The sequence below is a fragment of the Anabrus simplex genome, chromosome 3 (assembly GCF_040414725.1).
Source record: "Anabrus simplex isolate iqAnaSimp1 chromosome 3, ASM4041472v1, whole genome shotgun sequence".
Taxonomy (NCBI): Eukaryota; Metazoa; Arthropoda; class Insecta; order Orthoptera; family Tettigoniidae; genus Anabrus; species Anabrus simplex.
The window spans coordinates 137,701,564-137,728,705 of NC_090267.1; the positions used below are offsets into that span (position 1 = coordinate 137,701,564).

Here is a 27,142-nt window from a genome sequence, read left to right on the forward strand (position 1 = left end):
CATACAAAATACAGTTCATAATTACCATTTATTTATATTCTAGACACGAATCATTGTAGTTAGGTATACAGTAAGCTAAATTTATTCCTCTATCTCTTCTGAATACTTCAGATTTTAAAAAATATACAGCTTTCTAAAATTTTAATTTGTTCTGATATTTTTCCACATGCTTGCGAGGGTATTTAGGAGTTGTACTGTAGTTAAGGATGTAAAAGAGATGGCATATAAAGTCTCTGGTAAGACCTCAATTAATGTATGCCTCCAGTGTATGAGACCCACATGAAGATTATTTGATATGAGAACTGAAAAAGAATGTCCAAAGGAAGGTAACTATTCTGGGTGGTTTCCGACAAAAGAGTAGCGTTACAAAAATATTGCAAACTTTGGAAGACTTAGCAGTAAGAAGACAAGCTGCTCAACTAATTAGTGTATTCGAAGCTGTCGGTGGAGATATGGCATGGAATTACATCAGTAGACAAATGAGACTAAATGAGCTTTTTATTGTAGGAAAGTTCATAATATGAAGATAAAGTTGGATTTTCAAGAGGTCAAATTGGGGCAGCAAACGTTCATTTATAGGAAGAGGAATTAGGGATTGGAGTAATTTAACACAGGAAATGTTCGTTAAATTTCCAAGTTCATTGAAAACATTTGAAAAGATTTTGATTGATTGATTGATTGATTGATTGATTGATTGATTGATTGATTGATTGATTGATTGATTGATTGATTGATCAGTCTTGATTACAGATTGGTGTTTTGAACCTACATATGATATAGTAATTAAAAAACTTGAAGATTTGAAATCTTGCTGCAGTAGTTATGGGAGATGCTGTCAGTTGTCATCTGTAGGATTAGACTGACTCGATGGCCATCCATACTCTCTACTGTCTACAAGAGCATTGCTTTCATTTTAGGCTTGAGTATTTACTCTCAGAATAGGCAATACTATTTGATATGAAGCCAAAGAATTCAAGGATTTTTTGACCAGAGAATGTGGTTTAAATCTATACTAATAATGTTGTTTCTATCATTCTGTTTCTTAAATTCATGGATGCCTGCAGAACTTCTGCTCGATGAACAGTGTCTTTCTTGGCAAAAAAGGAAGAAGATTGATGAGAAGGCAAACACCAACAAAGGATAATATCATTAAAGAAAGAATTGGAAACTAAAGACCTTCTACTAGAATAAGAGTGGACAGCTTTGACAAAAGCTAAATGCAGATCAGTAGTGATTGAAAATGCGTGAAAAACCCATTCAGCACCCTTAGCAGCAGTGGAGTGACAAAATTAGATTGAATTTGTTAGAAGCTTCAGTATATGAAATTACCTCAGCATGGCTGGCTATTTATACATATATGAAATGTACTGATATTCAGTGATGTGAGAAAATTGATCTAAATAATTTTAGTTTTCCAAGAGACTTGAATGTGTTCACATACTTTATATATGCACATGTCTTCAGTTATTCTGGACTGACTGATACTGGACTATATTTACTTACAGTTTATACACTTCTTTGTTTCTTCTGCCAGCCTCACGGTGTAGGAATTGCATGTCTGCCTCTCACCTGGAGACCCAGAGTTCAATTCCTGGCCAGGTCAGCGATTTAATTTTCTTTTTTAAACCTCGACTTGAGGGTTGATTTGAGGTTACAATTGAGGTGCTATCTGACTGTAAACTGCAGGCCTTTGGGTTGAACAGTGGTTGCTTGGCAGGCTGTTAACAAATGGGGTTTGGAGTTTGTTGGTTTGTTTCTTCTGTTTGCTCTTTCAGATGTAAATAGTGGATAAATTTATATTGCTGGAAGGGATATATTCACTACTGCATGTTTCTGTAGTGGTTTGTAGTGTGAAATGCTGTATATGTAAATTTAAAAAAAAGTAAATTCTTGTCCACATCCACATCCCAGGCACACCCCCCAATGGAGGTGAGGTGCATGTACCATTTCAACCACATACCAGCTCTCCTGCGATTCTTAAATTTCTGGCAGTGCCAGGAATCGAACCAGGTCCCCTGAGGACAGAAGCTAATAAGACTAACCGTTATGCTATGGAGGCAGACGTATATGTAAATAAACACGTGTCTTAAGATGAACACAATTGCCTAGTCCTCGAGCTAGAGGAATCAACCAGTCAAAGATAACATCCAGACCTTGCCGGGAATCGAGCCCAGGGTCTTTTGAATTGAAATTCACCAAGATGATTTTCAGCCAAGTAGACAAGACTTCAAAGCTCCTTCCTATTCTATGAAAAACACCGCAGTCCAGAAAAAGGCTAGTAATCTGTTGGTTTTACAACTGCAGAAATTAATATTTTTCTTCCCACCGCATTATTTTGTGAATATCTTCTGAAATTACAGTAAATAAGATATATTTACATTACCATTATATTGCCTTCTCCCATATTGCTGAGTCCTGTACAATGAAATAAATGTGTTTTTTTTTTTTTTTTTTTTTGCTATGGGCTTTACGTCGCACCGACACAGATAGGTCTTATGGCGACGATGGGATAGGAAAGGCCTAGGAGTTGGAAGGAAGCGGCCGTGGCCTTAATTAAGGTACAGCCCCAGCATTTGCCTGGTGTGAAAATGGGAAACCACGGAAAACCATTTTCAGGGCTGCCGATAGTGGGATTCGAACCTACTATCTCCCGGATGCAAGCTCACAGCCGCGCGCCTCTACGCGCACGGCCAACTCGCCCGGTGAAATAAATGTACTGTGAAACATTTTGTAACTAACATCTGTAAAATACCCTTATCAAAAGCCTTCAGAAATTGACATCAATCCATCTACTAGATGGCAGCATCATCGGTATTCCACTTTTGTTACTGTGCTTTAACATAGCACTGTCCTGTCTTGTTCTAGTACTGTATAAGGTCTTTTTTTTTTTTTTTGAAACATGAACATATTTTAAACACTTCTATCTCTATAACCTCATGGAAATTACTGAATTAATAGTTGTACTGGTACGTACTGTATTACATATTGTATTACATACTGTATTGTTCATCCAGTAGAAGAGAGAGAGGATTATTTTATTTTATTTTACAATGTTTTAATAGCGTATATCTCTTTAATAAATCTTGTTTTGTTGGTCATTTTAGGGATTTATTAGAATGTCATTCTCATAGAACATTCCATTTGTATTATTGAAATAACTTAGCCTTTCAGTTACTGTGAATGCATTATTATAAAAGCCATATTTTTTAATCTTTACTAAGGTAGATCTCAAAGAGTTCTTGATGTACCATCATTGGGATTTAGACCATTTACACCTAGTATTAGGATCCATTTGTATCAGTTGCAGAAATTGTCTTCAAAAAACTTACTTTTATTTCACATTCCATAAGAAATAATGTTAGTAGCACCTTCTTGAAGAGTTAAGAGGTAGTACTAGTGAGTTTGTGTGGCTAGTGATCAGTTGAATTGCACTTGTACAGAATAACTTACCAAGGGAGATGTTCAATAAATTTCCAATACCTTTGCAATCATTTAAGAAAAGGCTAGGAAAACAACAGATAGGGAATCTGCCACCTGGGCGACTGCAGAGTTCAAACAGGCAGTGTTATTAATTTTATTCACTTCATTTCAAGTTGGAAATTGATCCAATTATATTTTACTGGAATTCTGTTAATTTTAGAGTCAGTTCAAGATTAGTATCTCTTATCTGATTTTACATTGCTGGAAGCAAAACTTTGTTATCTATCCTCACTGGAAATGCCTCTCATCTCTTATATTTAAACCTGCAGGCAGCCATGATGGAGATTCATATTTGTAATAGGTAGTGTAGTAATTGTTAACTCTGTGTCCACAGCCATATTTATTAGTAATGATTGATTGATTGATTGATTGATTGATTGATTGATTGAGATTGAAGATGGTAAACCAGTAGCGTAGCCAGGATCGGCCAATGGGGTGGGGGGTTGGGGAGGTGGTGGTTATAGTTACAAAATGATGATAGAACACAATGAAGGTGCTTGTGGGTGTGTGCTGTGTCCATGCAAGACTTGTCAGTATAAGGACATTGATACAAGTGAATTATGTTGATATTCAGATTGCAGTACACTACAAACTCTTACATTGAAATACAGAACAAGAACAATATGATCAAGTTCAACAGTTGTATAGTGAATGATATTTTCAGTTTAAATCTAAAATCCAACTTTTCAGGTTTCTTAGGTAATAAATTCAACAGATCTGTTGGTTCTACAGTTATGTCTGATTGTTTATTGTCAGTTTCTGTTTATTTCCTTTCTGTAAAAATTCTATTGGGGGGAGGGTCTAACCCCCACTAACCCACCCACTCCTGGCTACGCCCCTGTGGTGAACCATAGTTGCAGAGTTCAAACAGGTAGTGTTATTAATTTTATTCACTTCATTTCAAGTTGGAAATTGATGCAAGTATATTTTACTGGAATTCTGTTAATTTTAGAGTCAGTTCAAGATTAGTATCTCTTATCTGATTTTACATTGCTGGAAGCAAAACTTTGTTATCTATCCTCACTGGAAATGCCTCTCATCTCTTACATTTAAACTTGCAGGCAGCCATGATGGAGATTCATATTTGAAATAGGTACTGTAGTAATTGTTAACTCTGTGTCCACAGCCATATTTATTAGATTTATAAATGAAAAGTGATTATGATTATTGTAACTTTCCAATTATATTGTTGTATCTACAGCTGTATAATGAAAAAACTGTTAACCTCTTTAGCATTGTACCAGCCTGTTAAGAACCAAGTCTGTTTTATGGCATTGAAATAAAAGAATATATGGCTTCCTACTGCCTTCAAGAAATGTACCTGACATATTGTTTAAGGAAGTCCATTCATTTACGATGTTTAATTACTTGCAGTTGTATGCAAGTACCTAACAAGAAAATGTATGCATGCTTGTCATGTTATAAATAAAACATTGTTTATAAACATGTTGTGACAAAAGTATTAATCTACTGAAAATGAATATTATACATACATATATTTTATTTATTAAACTACAGGGTGTCATTTATAACTTTGTTCTGTTATTTTCTACCTGTTTCCTTTTCTCTTCTTTAATTAGCTCTATAGGCTAGGAATTTTCTTTATAGGGGTTAGGTAATCTATTTAGATTAAGCTTGATTGAAGAAGTTGACAGTGGGAAGAGCAACTGGATATTTGTACTACACAGCAGAAATAAAAGATTTTTTTTTTTTTACTATTAGCTTTATGTCACACCAACACAGATGGGTCTTATGGCGATGAAAGGATAGGAAAGGCCTAGGAGTGGGAAGGAAGTGGCCATGGCCTTAATTAAGGTACAGCCCCAACATTTGCCTAGTGTGAAGATGGGAAACCACGGAAAACTATCTTCAGGGCTCCCGACAGTGGGGTTCGAACCCACTATCTTCCGGATGCAAGCTCACAGACGTGTACCACTTTTCAAATTTTGTGGCAGAGCCGGGAATTGAACCTGGGCCTCCAGGGGTGGCAGCTAATCACACTAACCACTACACCATAGAGGCGGACTTGCATACAATGTAATGTACAAAATTTAATATTGATAGTAACTTAATGCTAAAACATTTAATACTGTATAACTATTAAGTTAAAAAAATTACATATAATGAGTTTTGTTTGTCCTAGAAATTGCTACTTGCTAGTACTTTACGTCGCACCGACGCAGATAGGTCTTATGGCGATGATGGGACAGGGAAGGGCTAGGAGTGGGAAGGAAGCGGCCGTTGACTTAATTAAGGTACAGCCCCAGCATTTGCCTGGTGTGAAAATGGGAAACCACGGAAAACCATTTTCAGGGCTGCCGACAGTGGGGTTTGAACCTACTATCTCCCGAATACTGGATACTGGCCGCACTTAAGCGACTGCAGTTATCGAGCTTGGTATGTCCTAGAAATTATTTGTGTCATAGTTTTGGTAAATTTGGAGAGTTTTTCTAATTTAGAGTAGAGAAATGCACCCTATCCCATCCTGTATGATCCATCTATCAACCTGGCTATACAGTAGTTTACTTCTGTGCCTACAACCCTTAATGTTTCTGATGAAAAGGTAAGTAGGTACTGTGTATGCATAGGCTAAATATTGTTTTTCAATTTTTAAAGACTGAACATTTATTCTTATTTGAAGTGTTTATACCAAGAATGACCTTGAATTTTCAGTACCCTGACAAGGAAATATTTTAATAATAATGTTATTTGCTTTACATCCCACTAACTACTTTTACGGTTATCGAAGGTGCCAAGATGCCAGAATTTTGTCCCGCCGGAGTTCTTTTACATGCCAGTAAATCTACTGATACAAGGCTGACATATTTGAGCACCTTCAAATACCCCCAGACTGAGCCAGGATCGAACCTGCCAAGTTGGGGTCAGAAGGCCAACGCCTCAACCATCTGAGCCACTGAGCCCGGCAAGAAATGTTTTATAAAACATCTATTTTTATCTTCCTCCACAGAGATGAGGTACCATATAAATAAAAATGAATATATTTTAATTTTACAAGTTGCTTTACTTCGCACTGACACAAATATCAAGTAGTAAATATTTAATAAACTTAAGTGGTCTGCCTATTCAATACATATACAATTTATTAAATAGAACATATTTCTTCCCCTAAGGGACATCATCAGCTAGAATATTTCACATGCTTGGTGACACTCAGGTCATTCTTCTGCCCAGAACACACCCTCCCACTTCCTCTCCACACCCCCCGCTCAACGTAAGCTACTACTTGTTTGGATTCAGATAGGCACAGACTTCAGCAGAGGTGAGTCCTCTTCGTCATTTTGGGGCCAATAACAAAGAAGTAGGTAACAAAATTTAGATCATGTATTTATTCCATCTTTCATCTCTCTTCACTTACACTTAGTTTTCTTTAAATTTCAGATTTAACATGTTCAATTGTACAACTAACTTTGGGCCCGGTTGACTTGGAATTTAGAAGCACTCATTCTTCAATGTAATTTAAAGGAATTACTTCTAAAGATCTTGAGGATCCTTTGTCATGAAATATTGTAATTCAAAGATTTTACTCAACATCAATGGCCATTTTACGATTTTATGATTGCAATAAAAAAAACCACGCTTTTGCCCCTACTTGCACCATGTGATATCAACCTGTGTGTAATTGGAATGGAGAAAGTGTAGATTGTTGAATGTGAGGAAGGGAACATTAAGGACAACACAAACACCCAGTCCCCAGGCGAGGGCTATTAATCATTTACAATTAAAAACCCCTGACCCAGCTAGGAATCAAACCCGGGGCCGCCGGGTGACAGGCGGACGCGTTGCCCCCTACACCGCGGGGCCGGACAGTGCAAATGTTAGTTTTTACAGACTTCTTCACCAAGAATTTTATGAACAATTCACATTAACATTATTGAAAATATGGCTGGAACTTTAGTCAAGTTTGCAATTATTTTATTTTTAATGTCCTTGAGTATGATAGTGTATTTTAATTTGTCTTACCAATGTGTTAATGTGATTTTATATATGTATTCTGTAAAATATTCTAGCTGATGATGTCCCTTAGGGGAAGAAACATGTTCTAGATTTAATAAATTATATATGTATTAAATAGGCGGACCGCTTAAATACAACATTTAAGTTTATTCTTAAATATTCGCTATGGTACTTGATTTTATAGTCGATACAGGATTTTAACAAAAATGAAACTCTTACAGCTTGTTGCTTGTAACTGACACAGATAGGTCTTATAGCCACGATGGGATAGGAAATGCTAGGAGTGGGAAGGAAGCGACCGTGGCCTTAGTGAAGGTACAGCCCTGGCATTTGCCTGGAGTGAAAATGGAGAAAGGTGCAAAACACAAGTGAGGGACTGTTCCTCTGGGATTTCGTGACAGTCATGCAACATAAGTCTGACTTTGGGAACTAACTTATCTGGCTGGTCGCCAAGTGACATGGATGGCTAATTACACAGCCCAAACATGCACAAACTACACCACTCTTTATCATTCCATACCAGTTGGTGCATGCACTTATGCAAGTCGTATGATTCCATACAGTTGTAATTTGTGAAGTTGGAAGTCTGAGAAGAGTTATAATGGCACAGATCAATCCTCTTTAAATATCTCTTTCCAGGGATACCAACACAGAAGTATTAAAAATATTTGGTGATTTTCAGAATTCCATACATGTAAATCTCCCAATTGTCCAAAATCTACTGTACTGGTAGTGTTATGCTGGGTGTAAGATGGGTCAGAATTGACAATTAGAATCTGATAAGAAGCAAATGAAGAAATTCTCATTTTTCCAACTCCCACAAACCCTTGTCCCTTAGAATTGTAGAACAAGCATTCTGATGCCATCATCTCAAGCTCAGGGAGAGTTTTCAGATGGCCACCTCATATCATTGAGTCAGAATTGGTATTTAGGTAGTTAAATCAACAATTTCTTTTTTTAAATTCCAATTTCAAATTTTGTGTTCCCTTGCTCTTTTATTCCTTCAAAATTTAGACCATTTTGTTATGTGAATGTGAGGCGTCAAATATTCTATCTTTAGACGTCTTTCACCATCTTCATATGTCTTTTGGTTTCAGAGTTATTAATCGCAAATTGTATACACCCTGCTCTGTGTATTTAACTGAAGTTTACAGAGTGTTTTTTTTTTTTCCTCACAGATTTTGCATTTCCAATCCAATGGTAACTCAACCATTCAGATTGGATCTTTAGTTCCAAAGTTATAAGCCCGAATGGGAGCATGATTCCATTACACTGATGTTCAAATGTATATAGCCTGATTTTATAGACGTTGTTTCAGCAAAACTGATTTTTATAACCCATTTCCGAAAGCAATACCCAACTGAATAGATTTTACCCCCATACTGCTATTCTGTCAGGGTTGCCTGAACTGATCTGTATTATCTGCGCACTTTTTAGCGATAGATTTACACCCTAGTGCTGAATCGGTCAACTTCAGTTATTTCGAGATTCTTATTGGCAACCTTTGAAACACAAACTAAGAATCGCTTATCATCGCTGTGCGACATCTGGCATACACTTTACGTACTCGTACTGCTGTTGTTTACACAGCAAAGCCAAACTATAGAATTCATGCTAGGAACACGTTTCGCATCGGGAAATGTTATATATTATTATATATTGTGTCTGTGACACAGTTGTTGGCGTAAGATGATAAAGTTTTAGAAAATTCATCTTGATCGATCATATTATCGATTCAATTCAGATTTCATTTCCATTCAGTTGGCAGTATTACCGGAACCGGCAGTGTTCCCTTCTTACTCCTCAACCAAGTACAAAAATCTATCACTAAAAAGTGCGCGTACAGTAGTCATTTTTTAAAAAAATTCTTGTAATACTGCAACTATCATTTAAATGTGCTCAGACATTTTGAACAGGTGACAAATCTGGTGATCGAGTGGGCCATGGCAGAAGTTGTTGAAGGCTTGTGGGGTTGCAATTTCATACAACCTGACACAGTCTTGCTGAATATGGCTTAGGGTTTGGACTGCAAGAACAGAAGCCTTATTGGCCTCAGTACATAATTGAAATAGCAGTTATATGCAATAATGGCACACTAAGAGTTATTTACTATCATAATATCTCCTCAGACTATAAGGCCTTGCATTGGTATGCCTTGTGCAATCATCCTGACAATGCCATTCCTCAGGTTGTTATATGACAAGGATATGCCCATCCTGTTTTCCTAAACAGAAACATGATTGATCAGTAAACACATGGTCTTATTCGACCATCTAGCTAGCCTCTATTTGTATTTTCCTTATATTTGTTAATGAAACATTTCTATATATCAATATATATTTTACTACTGTATGTAATTTGCTATGTAGTATACTCATTATGAAGTGACTTGCTGAGTATCGTCACCATAAGATCTATCTGTGTCGGTGCTACGTAAAGCAACTAGGAAAAAAAAAAAAAGAGACTTGCTAAGATGAACTTATACATAATGAAACCCAAACACCCAGTGTCCAAGTCAGAGAAACGAACCACACGCACATAAATTCTCAGCCGGGAAACAAACCCATGCCCTCTGAACCGAAGGCCAGTATGCTGAGCATTCAGCTAGGTGTTCATAGTTACCACCCATGTGTCACATCCTCTGATTGATCAGTAAACCTTTCAGACACATCATTTAATGCACCGTTCCAGGTTGAGTGTCGCGTAAAGTCCATCAATGTTAACCTTCGGCAGCATGTTGAGCACACAAGCCACACACAGAAGACATGTGGTAACATATTACTATTTGCCAATACTGGACTAATGTAACTAAGCAAATGGATCAGAAGGTCACTAACCAACAGCCTACAAACTGATTATGCCTTTAATTTGTTAATGTTGGTCATCCATTGTGATTTCTCTGTGTAGGGCATGATCTAGATATACAGAAATACAAATATTTGGGAAAACTGGACATCAGTCTAACAACATGTTGCTGTATTGTGAAACTGCAGTAGGCTAGAACATCTAAAGTACCTCCTGTATTAAAGAACAAAAGTTTCAAATATCTGAATAAGAAAGTGTTTCTATGTACAACAAACAATGAATCGGTAAACACATAGTCTTATTCGACTGTCTAGCTAGCCTTTATTTGTATTTTCCTTATAATTGTTAATGAAACATTTCTATATATGATATTTTACTACTATATATAATTATATGATATTTTACTACTATATATAATTTCCTATGTAGTATATTCATTGTGAAGCGACTTGCTGAGATGAAAGGTTAAATGAATGTTGACATAGCGGTATATTAATGTGTTTATCACTTGAAAAACAGCTAAATGAAGGCATTTTGTTTGGGCATTTTTCTCTGTTTTTGGGAAAAGGACTTTTACTGCTAATTTTTTTTTTTTTTTCATTTTTAGCTTTTAAAAAGTTTTAATACACTTCAAAGCTTCCTTTTTTCCAATCCATAAAATCATGAACATCTCTTTCAAGGGAACGCACTTCTAGGAAACCAGCATACCTACAGCAGTGGCTCCTAACCCTATTTTTCAAAGGTTGTACAATATGAACTCGCCATACATGCTCCTCTCACCACACACTAGCAAATTTCTGGATAACACTGGATCAGCAGGAGCTTCTACCTAATTTGTCAAGGATTTCTTTTTAAAAAATGTTATTTTTAGAATTTGCTTTACGTCACACTGACACAGATAGGTCTTATGGTGACAATGGGACAGGAAAGGTTTAGAAGTGGGAAGGAAGCAAACGTGGCCTTAAATAAGGTACAGCCCCATTTACCTGGTGTGAAAATGGGAAACCATGGAAAACCATCTTCAGGGCTGCCGACAGTGGGGTTTGAACCCACTATCTCCCGGATGCAAGTTCACAGCTGTGCGCCCCTAACCTCATGGCCAACTTGCCTGGTAAAGGATTTTCATAATGGACTTGCCCGCACATGATCTTCTCCCATACACCAGCAAATTTCCAGGAAACAGTGGCTCAGCAAGAGCTTCCACCCTCTTCTACACCTAATTTTTCAATAGTTTTTATAATGGACTCGCCTAAACATGATCTTCCCCCACACACCAGCAAATTTCCAGGAAACAGTGGTTCAGCAAGAGAGCAGATGTATGAGTTTTCAGTTAGTTAGTTCAGTGAGTGTTATTCAGTTAACTACTGTGCATGATAAGATGCTTAACCCTTTGTTGCCTGAATAGTGAAAAATAATAAGTATACTTGATTTTTTCACCTTATTCTAATGGAATATGTTCAAATAGTAAATGCTAATACTTTCAAATCATAATTTTAATTTTTGGTATGTTTTGGGGGCCTGGTACTTTTAAGTACCGTCAGGCATATAGGAGGCTTCATATTCGGGTACCGGGCGAGTTGGCCGTGCGCGTAGAGGCGCGCGGCTGTGAGTTTGCATCCGGGAGATAGTAGGTTCGAATCCCACTATCGGCAGCCCTGAAGATGGTTTTCCGTGGTTTCCCATTTTCACACCAGGCAAATGCTGGGGCTGTACCTTAATTAAGGCCACGGCCACTTCCTTCCAACTCCTAGGCCTTTCCTATCCCATCGTCGCCATAAGACCTATCTGTGTCGGTGCGACGTAAAGCCCGTAGCATATTCGGGTAGATAAGAATGTTCACATTTTGGAAATATATCACATTTATTGTCTCAAATTATTAGTAGAACATGTTTCTCATACCTAAGACTATTACAGAAATGTAAAAGTAAAATTTAAAGCAAATATGTGTAATAAGAGTGAAGTTTCCTAATATTATTGTTCATATGTAGAACATCTTTCATACATCCTATACAACTGACACATTATGATACTCTGCAAAGCAGTTCGTTTTTTCATTGCAGCAAATAAAAACACTACATGTAGTACACTTTGAATGCGGTCTTGACTGCATCTTCTTTCTCGAACACACCACATCAACCACCGTCTTTTACAAAAATAACAAAATGATTTCCACGATTACTTAGTCTGACATCACTGGGCACAGAATATTCTGTTTTCCTCCTTTTGGGTAGACAAATTTGCTCTGGTGACCTTATATCACGTGAACGTTTTCCTGGAAGAGGAATTTCTTTCTGGTTCATCAGTCCTAGGGCCACATTACACCAGAATGCCATTAGAGGGACTTTTTCATACAGATTACAGTATATGATGTAGGTATTGACAAATTCTATTACAGTCATTCCCCAAAATAATCTAAGCCACCATTTTTTTGGATCGACGGTCTAAACCATATACGCCTCGAAGTCTGTCAGCATGGTCTGCATAGTAGTCTTGCACAACAATCGGGCAATCAACAGTACCATTACTTCCATCCTTCTGTTTCCTAGAAACAGTTGTGGCTTCTGTTCCATGGAAATTAGATGCTAAGCACACATCTTTACTGTCTTTCCATAGAAAAACACAGATGTCCATCATTTCTTTTTCAGGCACTGTGGGATTCCCTTTCTAGTCATTCTAATGGTTCCACATGCTCGAGTATTTTCCTCTTTGAACTTTGCAAGAAGTGGGAGAGAAGTAAAATAGTTATCAAAGTACAATTTTCTGTGTTGTCCCCAGAGTGGCTTTGATAAGCTCAGCACAACTCTTTCCCCAAGCCCATAATACTGGAATTCTTGTTCTAGCGCCTGATTCTTCCCTTGATAGATGTCAAATTTCAGAATGTACCCCCTCTGATCTGCAATGCCCCACAGTTTATAACCCCTTTTGATTGGTTTCATGGGATTGTACTGCTTGATACTACTTGAACAAAATCATCGACTCATCAATTATATCATCATCAGTCAACTTGGCTACTTTGTCACACATATTGCAAACCTGTAATGTAATAGATACTAGTAATTTTATTTGAGATACGGCATGTCTTAATATTTGGAGAAATATTCTTAAATTATTGAAGAAAACTTCTTAAATGACAAATATTTTGCATCAATAAAGCATTACTTTCGGTTTTGGATATGACTAACATGAGACCCTCCATATGGCCTGACGGTACTTCTGAGTACCTCGCCATTTACTAGCTACATATCCACACCAATTGCAAATTTCATCAATTTGAGTATTTTATTGCATTACAGAAGCATGCTTGCATGTACTAAGATCACTTGCAGGTCGAATGTAACAATAGGAGCTAAGAAATAATCAATCAAAATGTCAATTTGTTTTCAGTGGTAACACTATGACTACACTCCTAAGAATAAAACGATCTCCCGCGTTTTCATCAATAGCAACATCAAAAATGAAATATCTGTTTCAAGAATTAGGTACTTGAAAGTACCATGAGGAAAACACAAGGCCAGGATTTACCGAATAATTCCAAAGCCACGAAATATGGGATGGTACTTGAAAGTACCGTCAGGCAACAAAGGGTTAAAGTGAAAGAAAATAAGGCCCGGTTTCATCAACACATGTTAGTACTTAACAAGGTGTTAAATCATTTTAACATACGATTTAAGAAAATTTGCGTTTCATCAACAAATGTTAACATTAACAAATGTTAAACTGCGTATTAAAGTTAACATCAGCCATTTCCAATGTTAAATGGCTAACATTAGCATTTAGCAACCTGTTCCAAAATGGCTGCTGTGAATCTCGCTTTCGAGGCGGAATTGCTCTATTTAGATCTTTTACAAAACAATCCTGATCGAAGAAGAGTTCAGCGACGTAATGACTGAAAATTTGACGGATCCGAAATTTCTTCATAGGTACAGGTTATCGAAAACAGTCGTTGCTAAGGTTGTTGACGAAATTCAAGTGAGGTTAGAATATCCTACGAAGAGAAACCAAATACAGTAGAGACAATACACGACACTGAGCGAGATATTGAGGGACAGCTATTGGAGCTCACTCTAGCGGATAGACCTGAACGGTACTGATTCTGTCATAAGAGCACGTGCATTTTTGTGTGAAGTTTTTGGTGTTATTTATGCGTTTTCAGTGAGTTGACATAATTAAATAGTAGCGTGTGTCATTCCTTGATATCTCCTCTCAACATGAGGGGAAAGGTATGTTCTGTGTTTGGCTGCAGTAATTACGAAGTAGAGAAAAATGCGCGCTCGTTCTTCAGGTTCCCTCATGACAAGAACATGTAAGTAATATTGTGTTTGCATATATATTCTTCCAGTGACAGAGATTTTTATAGTACTTCATAATCTTCCGACCTGCTCGACCCATGTTTTAACGGGCTTAAAATATAATACGCATATTTTATTGTATAGTGCAGCAGTTAACCTTCAATACCGATGTGTTGTTGTAGGTGTGATCTGTGGGTTTTGAAATGTCACAGAAGCGATTTGGATAAAGTGTACAAGAAAGAAGGGACGTTACGCTTGTATAAGAATTAAAAGATCTGTTCAGATCATTTCCAGGCCAGCGACTTTAAAAATTCTCGACTATACAGCCAAGGGTATGTTACATTTTTACTCTAATTGTACGTAAATATTCCTCAAAGCATCACTATCGACAACATTTTCAAACTTTTCTTTCTTTTATCCCTCTTCTCAGATTGAAGCCGGGATTTTATAGATTTTCTTTCTGTTAGTAGGCTTCATGTTAAGAAGAAAATTGTCCAGCTATTAAATGTTAATTCATTGCATTATATGTGTAAGGAATGTGTCGATATTTTTATTGACAAATGTCTTAATGTGATGATACATTGTTTTTAAATGAGGAAAAAAGACAAATCCAACCGTAAGACTTCAGGCAGCTATGCTAAAGCTAAAAAAGTAATGCATAAATGAAAGATCAAGCCATTTCACAGCAGTCCATTTCACACCTTGTTTGTATGTCTAATTTCAGTCTTTGAATAATAACCTTTTCAATAATTCTTCATTAATTTATCCATAATTGCTTTAGCAACTTCGAAGTTAATATCTCAATACCACTGTCTTTCTAGACTTAATTTATTTATCCATTTCCGTATATACATTTCCATTGATATTTGAATTTAGCGCGGTTTGTTCAGGTCAAGTCACTAGGAGCGCCACCGTCGAATTGTCTCCCATTTTAGCAAGGCGAAATCCCTAAGTGTCGTGTATTGTCTCTACTGTATTTGGAGAAACTTACCTCTTTCTCCAATGTTGCAGGTACTGATAATATTACGAGTTTTTGCTACTGGTTATTTTCACATAATGGCCGGAGACAATGCTGGAATTTCTAAAGCCGCTGTTAATAGAGTTGTTGATCGAGTGTCTGCAGCAATAGCATCCATGAGAAAGAGGTATATAATATTCCCTTCAGTAGAAGAGCGTCAGCAAATTATCCGCGACTTCTATGAAGTAAGCCGTTTTCCTGGTGTTTGTTCTACGTGCAATAGATTGCACACATGTAAGAATCCAATCACCTGGAGGCAATTGGGCCGAAATATATCGTAATCGAAAGGGATTCTCTGTTAATGTTCAGGTGATTAGTGAGCCTAACCTCCAAATCAGGGATATACTTGCTAGGTGGTCTGGTTCTGCACACTACAATATAATATTTAATGACTCCCATATCGGAGCACAGTTTGAAGTGGGACAATTAACGAAGTGATTTTGTTAGGTGACAGCGGATACCCGCTAAAAAAGTATCTGTTTACCCCATTGAAACCCTCGCGGACTTTTCCCGCGCCTTTTCTTTTCTTATATCGTCAAGCCATCTGTGCGCTTGCACTCAATAACTTATATATATATATATATATTTACTAACTAATTCAATTAACAACTCTTTTTCGAAGGAGGAAAAATTAGAACTACGATTCCGTTTCACTTCACGCGCCATATTTTACAGCTGTGCTCAAACAAAAGCGCATCGGAGCGCGCTGTAAAACAGCATGTTCGTACCACTGCCTCCTTGATTCGCACCAGTTCGCAATATTGGGAGAGTTAACAGTCGATTAGTTAACATTTCACAAGAAAAGTTTGATGAAACGCAAGAAACCTAACAAGATGTTAAATTTCTAACTCCGTATTAACTAACTACTTGTTAGTATATATTTAACATGTGTTGATGAAACCGGGCCTTAGTGTGTTAAATTGAATCAACTTGTTGCACAGTATAAAGAAAAGATATTTTCTACTGATTGTCAAATATGTGATATTCAAGTAGCTGCTGAAAACAAATTCAGTAGAACAATGCGTGTCACGAGAGAAACATAAATGTGGTCTGCAGTGACTTACAGATAACGATAACAGAAACCTACAGCAGATGAAACAAGTGCAACATTTTCACATTTTTATGAGAAATTATACAGAGCATTTTTATTTGCTGATATTCCACTGCATAAGTTGAATCATTCAAAGTTGCACAGTTTCTTAGAAGAAGAGACCGGAAAATCAATACCAGATCCCAGAACATTGAGACGAACTTATGCCGGCAGATGCTATGGCCAAACTATACAAGAAATAAGGAAGAAAGTTGGAGACAAAATCATACGGATTTTAGTGGATGAAACATCAGACTCTTTAGACATTACATAGCAACTGTTGTGGTTTGGAATTTTGGAAGCAGGGAGTCATGGAGAACACTCCTTACCGTACTACATTTTGAACAGCCAGATAAAGCTGACTAATGCCCGGTTTCTGGAATGGTGAGATATCTTTCCGACAGCTATTGATTTGTTACAGCTGTCGAATCGATAAATCTTCGCTGCGTTGCACCAAATACAGTATTTGGTTGCACAGCGTAACAGCAGCAAATACAGACAGCACAGCAGCTAACTTATCGAACTGTCAACTATTGGCTCGTTGATCAAGTTTCGTAACTACTCACTAGATGCCTCCGCTAGTACTGCCTTGTTTTTATGCATAATATGAGCAGAATCCAAAAGGCAGTGATTCACAGTCTTGGCTATTATCCAGCTGTCCCAGTCATCATCACAAATGCGTCATACGGTACATTTCGTTGAATAATATTGCTAAATTCTGCAGAGGGTAACATCATGGATAGCAAAAGGGCAAAAAACTTCACTGAACAAGACAAAAATATATTGTTAGATATTGTAGAGCAGTTCATAAGTGTTATAGGGAACAAAAGGACTGATGCAACGAGTGTGAAAGAAAAGAATACAGCTTGGGAGGAGATAACCAAATTGTACAATGCTAATTGTCAATCAGGACCCAGGCTCCCGAAACAGCTGCACTATTTGTACGACACATTGAAGAGGAGGGCTCCGCAGCATATTGCAGATGATAAGGTAAGATTTTTCAATAAAAATATTTCTATCTATTCCTACTATATTATAGGTTAGGCTATCCATATAAACCTTACAATAGAAATGCCTACAAGTGAGTTCGCTACGCGGTTTGTCACGTAGCTGCCAGCTTGCATTCGGGAGATAGTGGGTTTGAACCCAGCTGTCAGCAGCACAGATGATGGTTTCCCATTTTCACATCAGTTGCTTCCTTACCAGTCGTAGTTTTTTTTTTTATCCCATCATTGGCATAATAATTATCTGGCACTGTGATGTAAAACAAATAGCAAAACAGGAAGATGAAGAAAGAAAGAAATTCCTAGGCTTACGGCCATTTCCTCCAAATGAGTTTAAACTTGCATTTATTTGAAACTGCTGCAGTTTAGCATTTCTGGTTGGTGATTATTGTTTTAAGAGGAAGTACAGCTGGACAACCATCCTCCCAAAACTACTTAATTCTGAGTTTAAACTAAACCCATTTTCCCCCAGTTTGTTTTAATGTATCTGGGAATTTCCTAGTAAAAAGGTTACCATAGATTTGAATAACAAGCTGCTGAACTATTTACTCAAACACTACACTTTTTAATACAGCTGAAAAATAGTAGGCCTATTGGCATTAGAAAATGAAATAATTAATTGAAATTATTGATGATAGATTGATATTGATGAAGATAGGCTAATGATTCAATGTACAACTGAGGTTAAGAAAGCATACCTCCTGTTACTGATGACCAGTTTGAAGTCACTAACACACTGCACAATTTGCCGCAGGGAATTAACAATCTCCCAAATATGGCAGAAAATGATATCAAGCAAACTATCCTATCCACCAGTATTTTTATGATTTGTTGGTGAACCAATGAAGGAAGAAATTAAAGTTAACGTAAAAGAAGCATCTGTTTTCGTACTTACCTGTTAATACCTCCAAATCCCTCTCTTAACTCATGACATGAGATTTAGCAGTCCACTTGAGAATTTCAGCTGAATGTAGGGAGCTAACCAAGGCCACTTAATATTCCTGAAGGCTGTGAAGTGTGTTGACACTGATAAGAAGGTAACATAAACAACAGCTCTCAGCAAGATTTTTAATTAAAGAGGCCCAGATGTTTTATGTTTCTTGGGAGTCACATATTTCATTGAAACTATCAGCTGGTTGTTTCCAAGCTTGTTCTTTGTTTTTGAAAGATAAATACTTCCTCTTAAAACGGTAATCACCACCACCACTTTGAAAGGTACACAGACATTTTTCTCACATTCTAAAATAGGTTTCTTTGCACTAACTAAAGAAAACAATAAGTTAATTTCTATGTGATTAAAATCTTCCTTCTGTTCCTTGAATTCTCCATGAAGAGCTGATGATAAAATTGGGCCTGGAGGAAATAATAATAATAATAATAATAATAATAATAATAATAATAATAATAATAATAATAATAATAATAATAGTAAAAGATGTAATCTGATCATGCAGTCAAACTGATATTATTAAAAACAGTAACATGACAGTAAGAAAATGAAATGCAAGTGCAGTGGTTTCATTTGAATAAGAGCTAGAACTTGTTTTGTCCAAATTTAGGCAACTATTCTTAAGATACATGCAAGGTACTGAGTAAGCCTATATTTTTATGACACAGGAAGGTATGAAAACGTTTCATGGCAGCTAGTAATTGAATAATACAATAATTATCAGTTATGAATCTTTAATATTAATTATTGTTAATATACCAGTAATGAAATAATAATGCAACATGTGGATAACAACTGTAAATATTACATAATTAGGACTAGGTTAGTCTATATGCAAGGCTAGAATAAAATAATACCTCTCTTCCATTTTTATCCTCAGTGGTCTGTCTGTTGGATATGAGGTTTGCTGGTTTGCTTAGCTATTATGTGAATTACTTTAGGATTCAATGAGATTTATTGCTTTATGATTACCGGTATTGGTAAACATGCATGTATTTATTATTTCAGGTGGAGCATTACAAAACAGGAGGTGGAACATTTACTCCAAAAACAGACAACATAGATGAGAGATTCATAGCAATGATGAAACCTCAGCTTGAGCCTCTGCGGAATTGTTACGATTCATGTGCTGAATATCTTGGAGGTATCTAATTTAATCTTCATCTGTTATCTTCCTTTCTGTCATATAATTTATTAATTTATTTTGTTGGAATGAGTACTATAACTTAACTATGACCTTTTTATTTTATACCGTATTAATAAATACTATTATATTTTTTAGATGTTGTACTAGATGTGATTAATCCATCAGCTGATCATCTGCAAAAGGCACCAGAAGTGGTCACCCATACAGCCCTTGAAGTTGAGATTCAGAAGTCATCCCCCAAACAGCCCCTATAGTCCATAAGGTACCAGAAGTTGTCACCCAGGCAGTCCCTGATGTCCATAGGGCACCAGAAGTGGTCACCCCAACGCCCACACACAATCGATCAGCTGCAATAAACAGTGACCAATGTAATGGTAATGTTATAAGAAGGAAGAGGGCAGCAGAGTGCATGGCAGACAGAGTAATAAACAGAAAAAATATTAAAGACAAATATGACAATGAAATTCATGAAAAAAAATTGAAAATAATGACTACTGAGGAGGCAGTAAAGGCAAGGGAGGAGGAAACCAGTATTTTAGTGTTGGACCATATGAAAAGATGCCATAAACTAATTGAAAGTAAACTTGAAATAGAACTGGAGAGTGCAAGATTGGAAAGACAAGTGAAATTAAACCAGTTAGAGAATATTCAGATAGAAAATGAACTTAAAACCTTAGAACTTAAAATAAAGCAAGCACAGTATGATCAATTAAAGTGCAACATTGATATTTAGAAGCAGGGAAACAACGTTAAATAAATTTTTTTTCTACTACTATGTGTTATATTGTTCATTACAATGTAGTGTTGTACAATTTCATTTTTTAAATCATATTTCAGTCTTACCTGAAGAAGGTGGTAACCAGTGTTCTTCTCACAGCATTTCCAGACCCATTGTCTGGCAGAGGTGGGTCAATGTTATTTTCTTCAGGAATAGCTTCAATGTCAAACTCTTGTCCATGTTCATCTATTGCTAGGTTATGTAAAACAGCAGTAGCCACAATTACAGCAAGTGCTGTTTCCAATTTAATCCTCAGGCCTAAAGATAAACAAGGAAATCTCCTTTTCCAATGTTCCACTGATACTCTTGTTCTAATGTGAGCATGATTATATCTCACGTCACCTTCAGTATTAGGATTGAGAAATGGAGTCATGAGATATGGACGACATGGGTAAGCACTGTCACCAAGTAAAGTGCCATCAAACTCCTGAGCTTCAAATCTAGCCCTGATATGGGAACTGTTGAAGACTGTACTGTTATGAACAGACCCAGGAAATCGTGCGACAATATCCCAAATCTTCAATAAATGGTCACAGACAACTTGAACATTAATGGAAAAGAATCCCTTTCTGTTTCTATAAAGTTCACCCATATCTTTGCTCGGTGATTGAACTGGAATGTGACTTCCATCAACACAGCCTAATACATTAGGGAATCCACTCATAGAAAAGAAACCTTCCTTTACCCTTAACAGTTCGTTCCTTGATTCTGGCATTCGTACGTAATTAGGCCTCAAACTGGCAATCTCGTGAGTTACCTTCTTAATTACTCTACAAACTGTGCTTTTATGGACATGAATGCAATCACCGACAAGAATCTGATAAGAACCAGTAGCATAAAAACGTATTGTTATTAATATTTGTTCAAGAGGAGAAATTGAAAAACTTCTGTTCATCACAGGACGCAAATTATTGCCTATAACCTCAACCAAATGCATGACAGTATCCTTATGTAATCTGAATCTGTCTTTGAATTCGCTTTCACTGTACATCGTCATAACATTAGGTCAACGATGATATAATCGTGGTCGTTCTAAAATGTTGACAACTTCTATAATTTCTTCATCGGAAGAAGATGGGAAAGCCATGTAAAACGTTAACACAATATTAGCTGCCGATACTGAAGTACTGCGCACGTGCCAACCAAGTTAACAAATAGATATCTCCTGCTCAGGGCCCTCTAAGTTAGCAGGAGATTTATCGAATCGATAGATGTAGTTGACGTTCGTGCAACGCCAAAACGAGAGTTATCCATTCGATACCGCTATAGGTTCGATACCTCACGTTCCAGAAACCGGACATAAGAGTTTTTGACCGGTCATTGTGTTCTGATGGTATTAGAAATGATGAAGTGCTACTGTTTATAACAGACACAGCACACTACATGATAAAGGCTGCTGTATGTAAAAATAGTGCATGTGACATGTTTAACACAAACAGCAGTGGAGGTGCTTACTAATTTCCCTGAAGTTGACAGACTGATTGCATCTGTTAAGAAAATTTTCAAGAAAGCTCTCTCCCAAGTTCAAGCATTCAAAACAGAAGCACCAGACATTCCATTACCATTTCCATCTGTTTTGAGGAGATGGGGAATGTGGATTGATGCCTGCAATTATTATTTCCAGAACTTACAATGTTGTGAAGAAAAAATGAATTCCTTTGAGAACACTGCTTCTGCTGCACTCAAGACATCAAAAGAACTGCTGGCCGATAAAGAAATTGTGGGTGCACTTTCCTACATCAAAACAAATTTTGAGTTTCTTTCTGATGCCATAACTGTTCTTGAAAAATTGCAAGTGGAACTAGTGAATCAACTGAAAGTTATGGACAGAGTTGTCAGTGATTTAAATAGTGTGAGTGATGAAGTGGATGAAGCAATTTCACTGAAAATGAAGATGTTAGAGAAGAACTGTGGTTACAAAACAATGTGTTTAATTCCCAAAGCTTTGTCATGTGAACATTTTTCTCTTGCCAAATGTGAGTTAAATCCAGGCGATATTGCATGTTCTGAGTATGCTCCAATAGTTTCTGTTGAAGTGGAAAGAAGTTTTTCCATATATAAATCTGTACTAGAAGACAACAAATAATAATTTTCCTTTAAGAATCTCTGCCGAGTTTTCATTGTACACTGTAATTCATATATGTTGAAAAAATATCATAGAGACACTTCAATATACACTTTTCACAATTGCTATTAATTAAATTTCATGTATTTGATGAAATGAATTCAAGTTACAAGATATTTTAATAATAAATTAACAATAATAAACTCATTAAACTCCATTATTCACCAATTAAAAACAGTTTCATACAATAAATTCAAATGTTTATTGTAATTTTTTAAATTGTTTTAGTCAATTTCTTAATTGTTTGGTCATTTTGTATACAGTATTTTTAGGTCATAATTACATTTTAAATTTTGCATATATTGTGATTTTATAGGCCTTTAAATTGTTTGCCCTAATCATTACAGACGATGTATAAGGGGCAGTCAAATGAAAACTGAACACCCGCCATAACACACATGCTGCTCGAAAGGTGGCAACACTATTGTTACATATCGAAATTGCCATCGCTGTGGTAGGAGAACTACGTAGTGATAACACATAGGTGCACGCAGTTGTTGGGTTATGTCTTTGCTGGGGCACAGACTGGTCTGGTGTGTTCATTCAGCTGTAGAAATGGAGGCAAGCAAAGAAGAACAGGGAAGTGTGGTTCGCTATTTGGTGGCTGAGGGTGCTGGAGTCGCATGTGTATTGTGGATGGCGAACACTGCATGGCTATGACGAGTGCACGAGCGGCATAGGAAATTTCGAGAAGGGCGCACATTACTGCAAGACGATGTGCGCCCAGGACAGGCCCATCGACCCATTACTCCTGATGTGATAGGGCAGACTGATGGCCTTATCCGGGAAAACCAACGAATCAGAGAGGAAGTAATTCGTGTACAGCTCGGCATTACTCATGGCTCCGTGCACGCCATTATCAAAGATCACTTGCATTTCTGCAAAATTCAGTGATTTGGATGGGAAACACTTCAACATCCTCCGTACAGCCCGGATCTTTCACCTTGTGATTTTTCACATTTTTGGTGACCTGAAGAAATACATTCCATGACATTGGTTTCATTCCGACGAGGAAGTGCAGGAGTGGGTGCGGTTGTGGATCTGCCAGTGACCTACCTCCTTCTACACAACTTGAATTGATCATCTCGTCTCCCAATGGGATAAATGTATTAACACTTTTGGTAGTTACTTTTGAATAAAACCATTCCATGGCCACATTGTAGCAGGTGTTCAGTGTTCATTTGACTGCCCCTTACTCAATTAATTAATGGCGTATGGCCTCCAGAGAGGTCTTTTTCTCAAAGATGGCCTATTAGGTGACCTGCATGTCTTTGAAGATGAGGACCCTACCTAGGATGATTTCTAATGCTGAATACGCCACACACACACCCAGCCCCCGAGCCATTGGAATTAACCAATTAAGGTTAAAATCCCCGACCCGCCGGGAATCTAACCCGGGACCCTCTGGACCAAAGGCCAGCACGCTAACCATTTAGCCATGGAGCCAGACTCTTTACTCAATGAACGGCAATGATTGATAACTCTCCCTCTAGAATGAGAATTGTAGGGAAAATGCAAATCATAGTTTCTCACGAACTTCAATGCTGTCTGTTTATTATAGTACAGTCGCCCTACATCATGAACAGCATAGCTGAGTATGATCTTACAAAACCTCATATGTTTAAGGAATGAATCTCCACTCAGTTCCTAAAATCCAAAATAGAAACAATGAAAAGCAGTATTTTCATTCAGTAAAGTTTCAGAATATTCATTAATGTGTGTACAGTATATATAATTCTTTCCAAAGTATTTTAAAATTCAACGGGAGGCGAATGAGCAGGGAAATGGAATTATGTTGAAGGAAGTTAGGAAATGAAGAATTAAACTACACTAACCAAAGTGATGTGTAGATAAAATTAGATGAGATATGGTGCAACATAATGAAGATGTACGGATAAAATGGTTGCAGAGAATAATATAAATACTATGGAATTTGTCTAAAGAAGTCTGTGATTGACAAAATTAGTATTAATGCTTATTCAAAGGTAAGAAAAGAGAAAACACTTCAACTACAATCGAAAGACTAATAATTCAGGTGATATGTTTTGTAGAACAGAGAGTACATTCATTGCTTGGCAGTAAGATAGATAAAACTCACTAGTCCACGAAAGAAAAGCTACTGGGATCATATACCAAATGAGTCTCTCCTGTATGGCAAAATAAGCGGGGCGGTGATAAGGAAGATAACAAAGCCAAGACGTATAGTACAATTCACTACCATTTTTGTACTACAACTGTATACTGCTAAAATACACCAATTGTGCATCCAGACCTGCATCTGTTGAGCAACTGTCAGTCCTTAGTAATACTCAAATGTACAAAATGTAAGCGTAAGTGTGAATAGTGAGTGCGTACGAGACCTTCTCGTACTGCAATCTGTGGCAGACTGTTGGTGAGTGCGCCTTGTTTAACAAGGTCTGTGATGAGTTGGGATAGAAACAACATTATAGCAGTTGGTTGAAGGAACTTATGCCAGCCACGCTAGAGGTTCATCTCTGAGAGGCATTACAGCTCAATGAGCGTTCTCCTCCACCTTTGACAAACTCTAATTATCAAACAGTAGGAGTATGTTGAGCCACACTTCTTGTCTTACTACCCTCCTTATCAACCCCCAACCACCTCCCTGCATTTTTCCAAAGAAGAGAGATTCATTCTGTATACAGTTGACGGTAAGTTGAGAAATGTTACGAGAGGAATAAATACACAATTTCTCATTTAGTTTATTCATAAGAAGCATATGACAGAGTAAATAAGTTACAGATAATATTGATTCAATTTGTAATGATAAGTTATAATAATAATAATAATAATGTTATATGTTTAACGTCCCACTAACTAACTACTTTTTAAGGTCTTCGGAGACGCCGAGGTGCCGGAATTTAGTCCCGCGGGAGTTTTTTTACGTGCCAGTAAATCTACCGACACGGGACTGTCGTATTTGAGCACCTTCAAATACCACCGGACTGAGCCAGGATCGAACCTGCCAAGTTGGCCTTAACCGTCTGAGCCACTCAGCCCGGCAATGATAAGTTAAACCAGATGTTATTTATTTTGAAAAACAGGTAAAAAAATGAGGCCCCAAGGTTAAATTACTGTAGTAACAAATGACTCGTAGTCATTATTAAATATTGGTGTATCATTTTCTGAAAGGCATATAAATCGACTTGGTGAGATTAATTTTGGGGTATGACTTATTTTCTGAAAGAATGTATCGAGAATTTATCGGGTATATTACTGAGATACAGTATAGAAACTTAGAGTAAGTACAGAATGAATGGAAAGGTTGAAGAAGGCTTGAATTCCAATAGGGAACCTCAAATTTGAGCATGTGAATTTTCTAGCACAGTAATAAACTTTGGCTCTATATTCCGACCAATGCAATCAAGATGTAGCACACAAATGCAGTAATATAGAGGTTGAATCTGTCCTCTTTGGCCAAATTAGTTAGTTAGCTAATTAGTTAGTGTAATTAGGTGCCATCCCCAGAGAACCGGGTTCGATTCCCGGCTCTGCCATGAAATTTGAAAAGTGGTACGAGGGCTGGAACTGTCCACTAAGCCTCGGGAGGTCAACTGAGTAGAAGGGGGGTTTGATTCCCACCTAAGCCATCCTCAAAGTGGTTTTCCATGGTTTTCCAATTCTCCTCCAGGCAAATGCCTGGATGGTACATAACTTAAGGCCATGGCTACTTCCTTTCCTCTTCCTTGTGAATCCCTTCCGATCTTCCCCCCTCCCCACAAGGCCCCTGTTCAGCAGGTGAGACCGTCTGGGCAAGGTACTTGGTCGTCCTCTCCAGTTGTATCCCCCGACCCAAAGTCTCATGCTCCAGGACGCTGCCCTTGAGGTGGTAGAGGTGGGATCCCTCCCTGAGTCCAAGGGAAAAACCAACCCTGGAGGGTAAATGGATTAAGAAAGAAAAAATGTATGAATAAAAGTTTATTATTCAAGCGACGTTTATATGCTCCTAAAAAATTTATGTATTGAAAGTTTAAATTATTTTTACTATCGATATAAGTATGCTAATGTATAGAAGTTAGATTGTCAAAGAAACTGCAGTTATGATTTATTGAAGACAAACTTCAAGATCAACGGTTGTATGATTTTCTGGTTATTGTTTTACCTTTCGAGTGATTGTTGTAATAAATGTTCAGATATACGGTATCTGAATTATTCTTATCTGATTAGAACTTCATACTCACTCTCTGATATAATATCAAGCACACATACCTATATTTACTATACATAAAGCCTTAATTCATTTAAATTTCTCTTTATACTGATTACCTAACATAGACACTGCAAATTGTTACACAGACCAAGCAAGAAACACCATGGATTATTCTAATATGTGGGTTCGAACCCCACTGTCGGCAGCCCTGAAGATGGTTTCCCTGGTTTCCCATTTTCACACCAGGCAAATGCTGGGGCTGTACGGCCATGGCCGCTTCCTTCCCAATCCTAGCCCTTTCCTGTCCCATCGTC

General features: G+C 37.2%; 1 protein-coding gene across 1 annotated transcript; it reads left to right on the plus strand.

Annotated features, from left to right (window-relative positions):
- The first annotated feature begins 17,359 nt into the window (after nucleotides 1-17,359).
- LOC136867108 (myb/SANT-like DNA-binding domain-containing protein 3) lies at nucleotides 17,360-20,011 on the plus strand. The gene is made up of 3 exons (XM_067144214.2): nucleotides 17,360-17,647; nucleotides 19,619-19,754; nucleotides 19,893-20,011. The coding sequence occupies exons 1-3, from the start codon at nucleotides 17,393-17,395 to the stop codon at nucleotides 20,009-20,011; spliced, it is 510 nt and encodes a 169-aa protein (XP_067000315.2). The 5' UTR covers nucleotides 17,360-17,392.
- The last annotated feature ends 7,131 nt before the right edge of the window (nucleotides 20,012-27,142 follow it).

Coding starts and splice junctions, on each gene's coding strand:
- LOC136867108 (XM_067144214.2), top strand. CDS start 17,393: ATGGATAGCAAAAGGGCAAAAAACTTCACTGAACAAGACAAAAATATA. Junction 17,648..19,618: donor AGCATATTGCAGATGATAAG/GTAAGATTTTTC, acceptor TTATTATTTCAG/GTGGAGCATTACAAAACAGG. Junction 19,755..19,892: donor ATGTGCTGAATATCTTGGAG/GTATCTAATTTA, acceptor TATATTTTTTAG/ATGTTGTACTAGATGTGATT.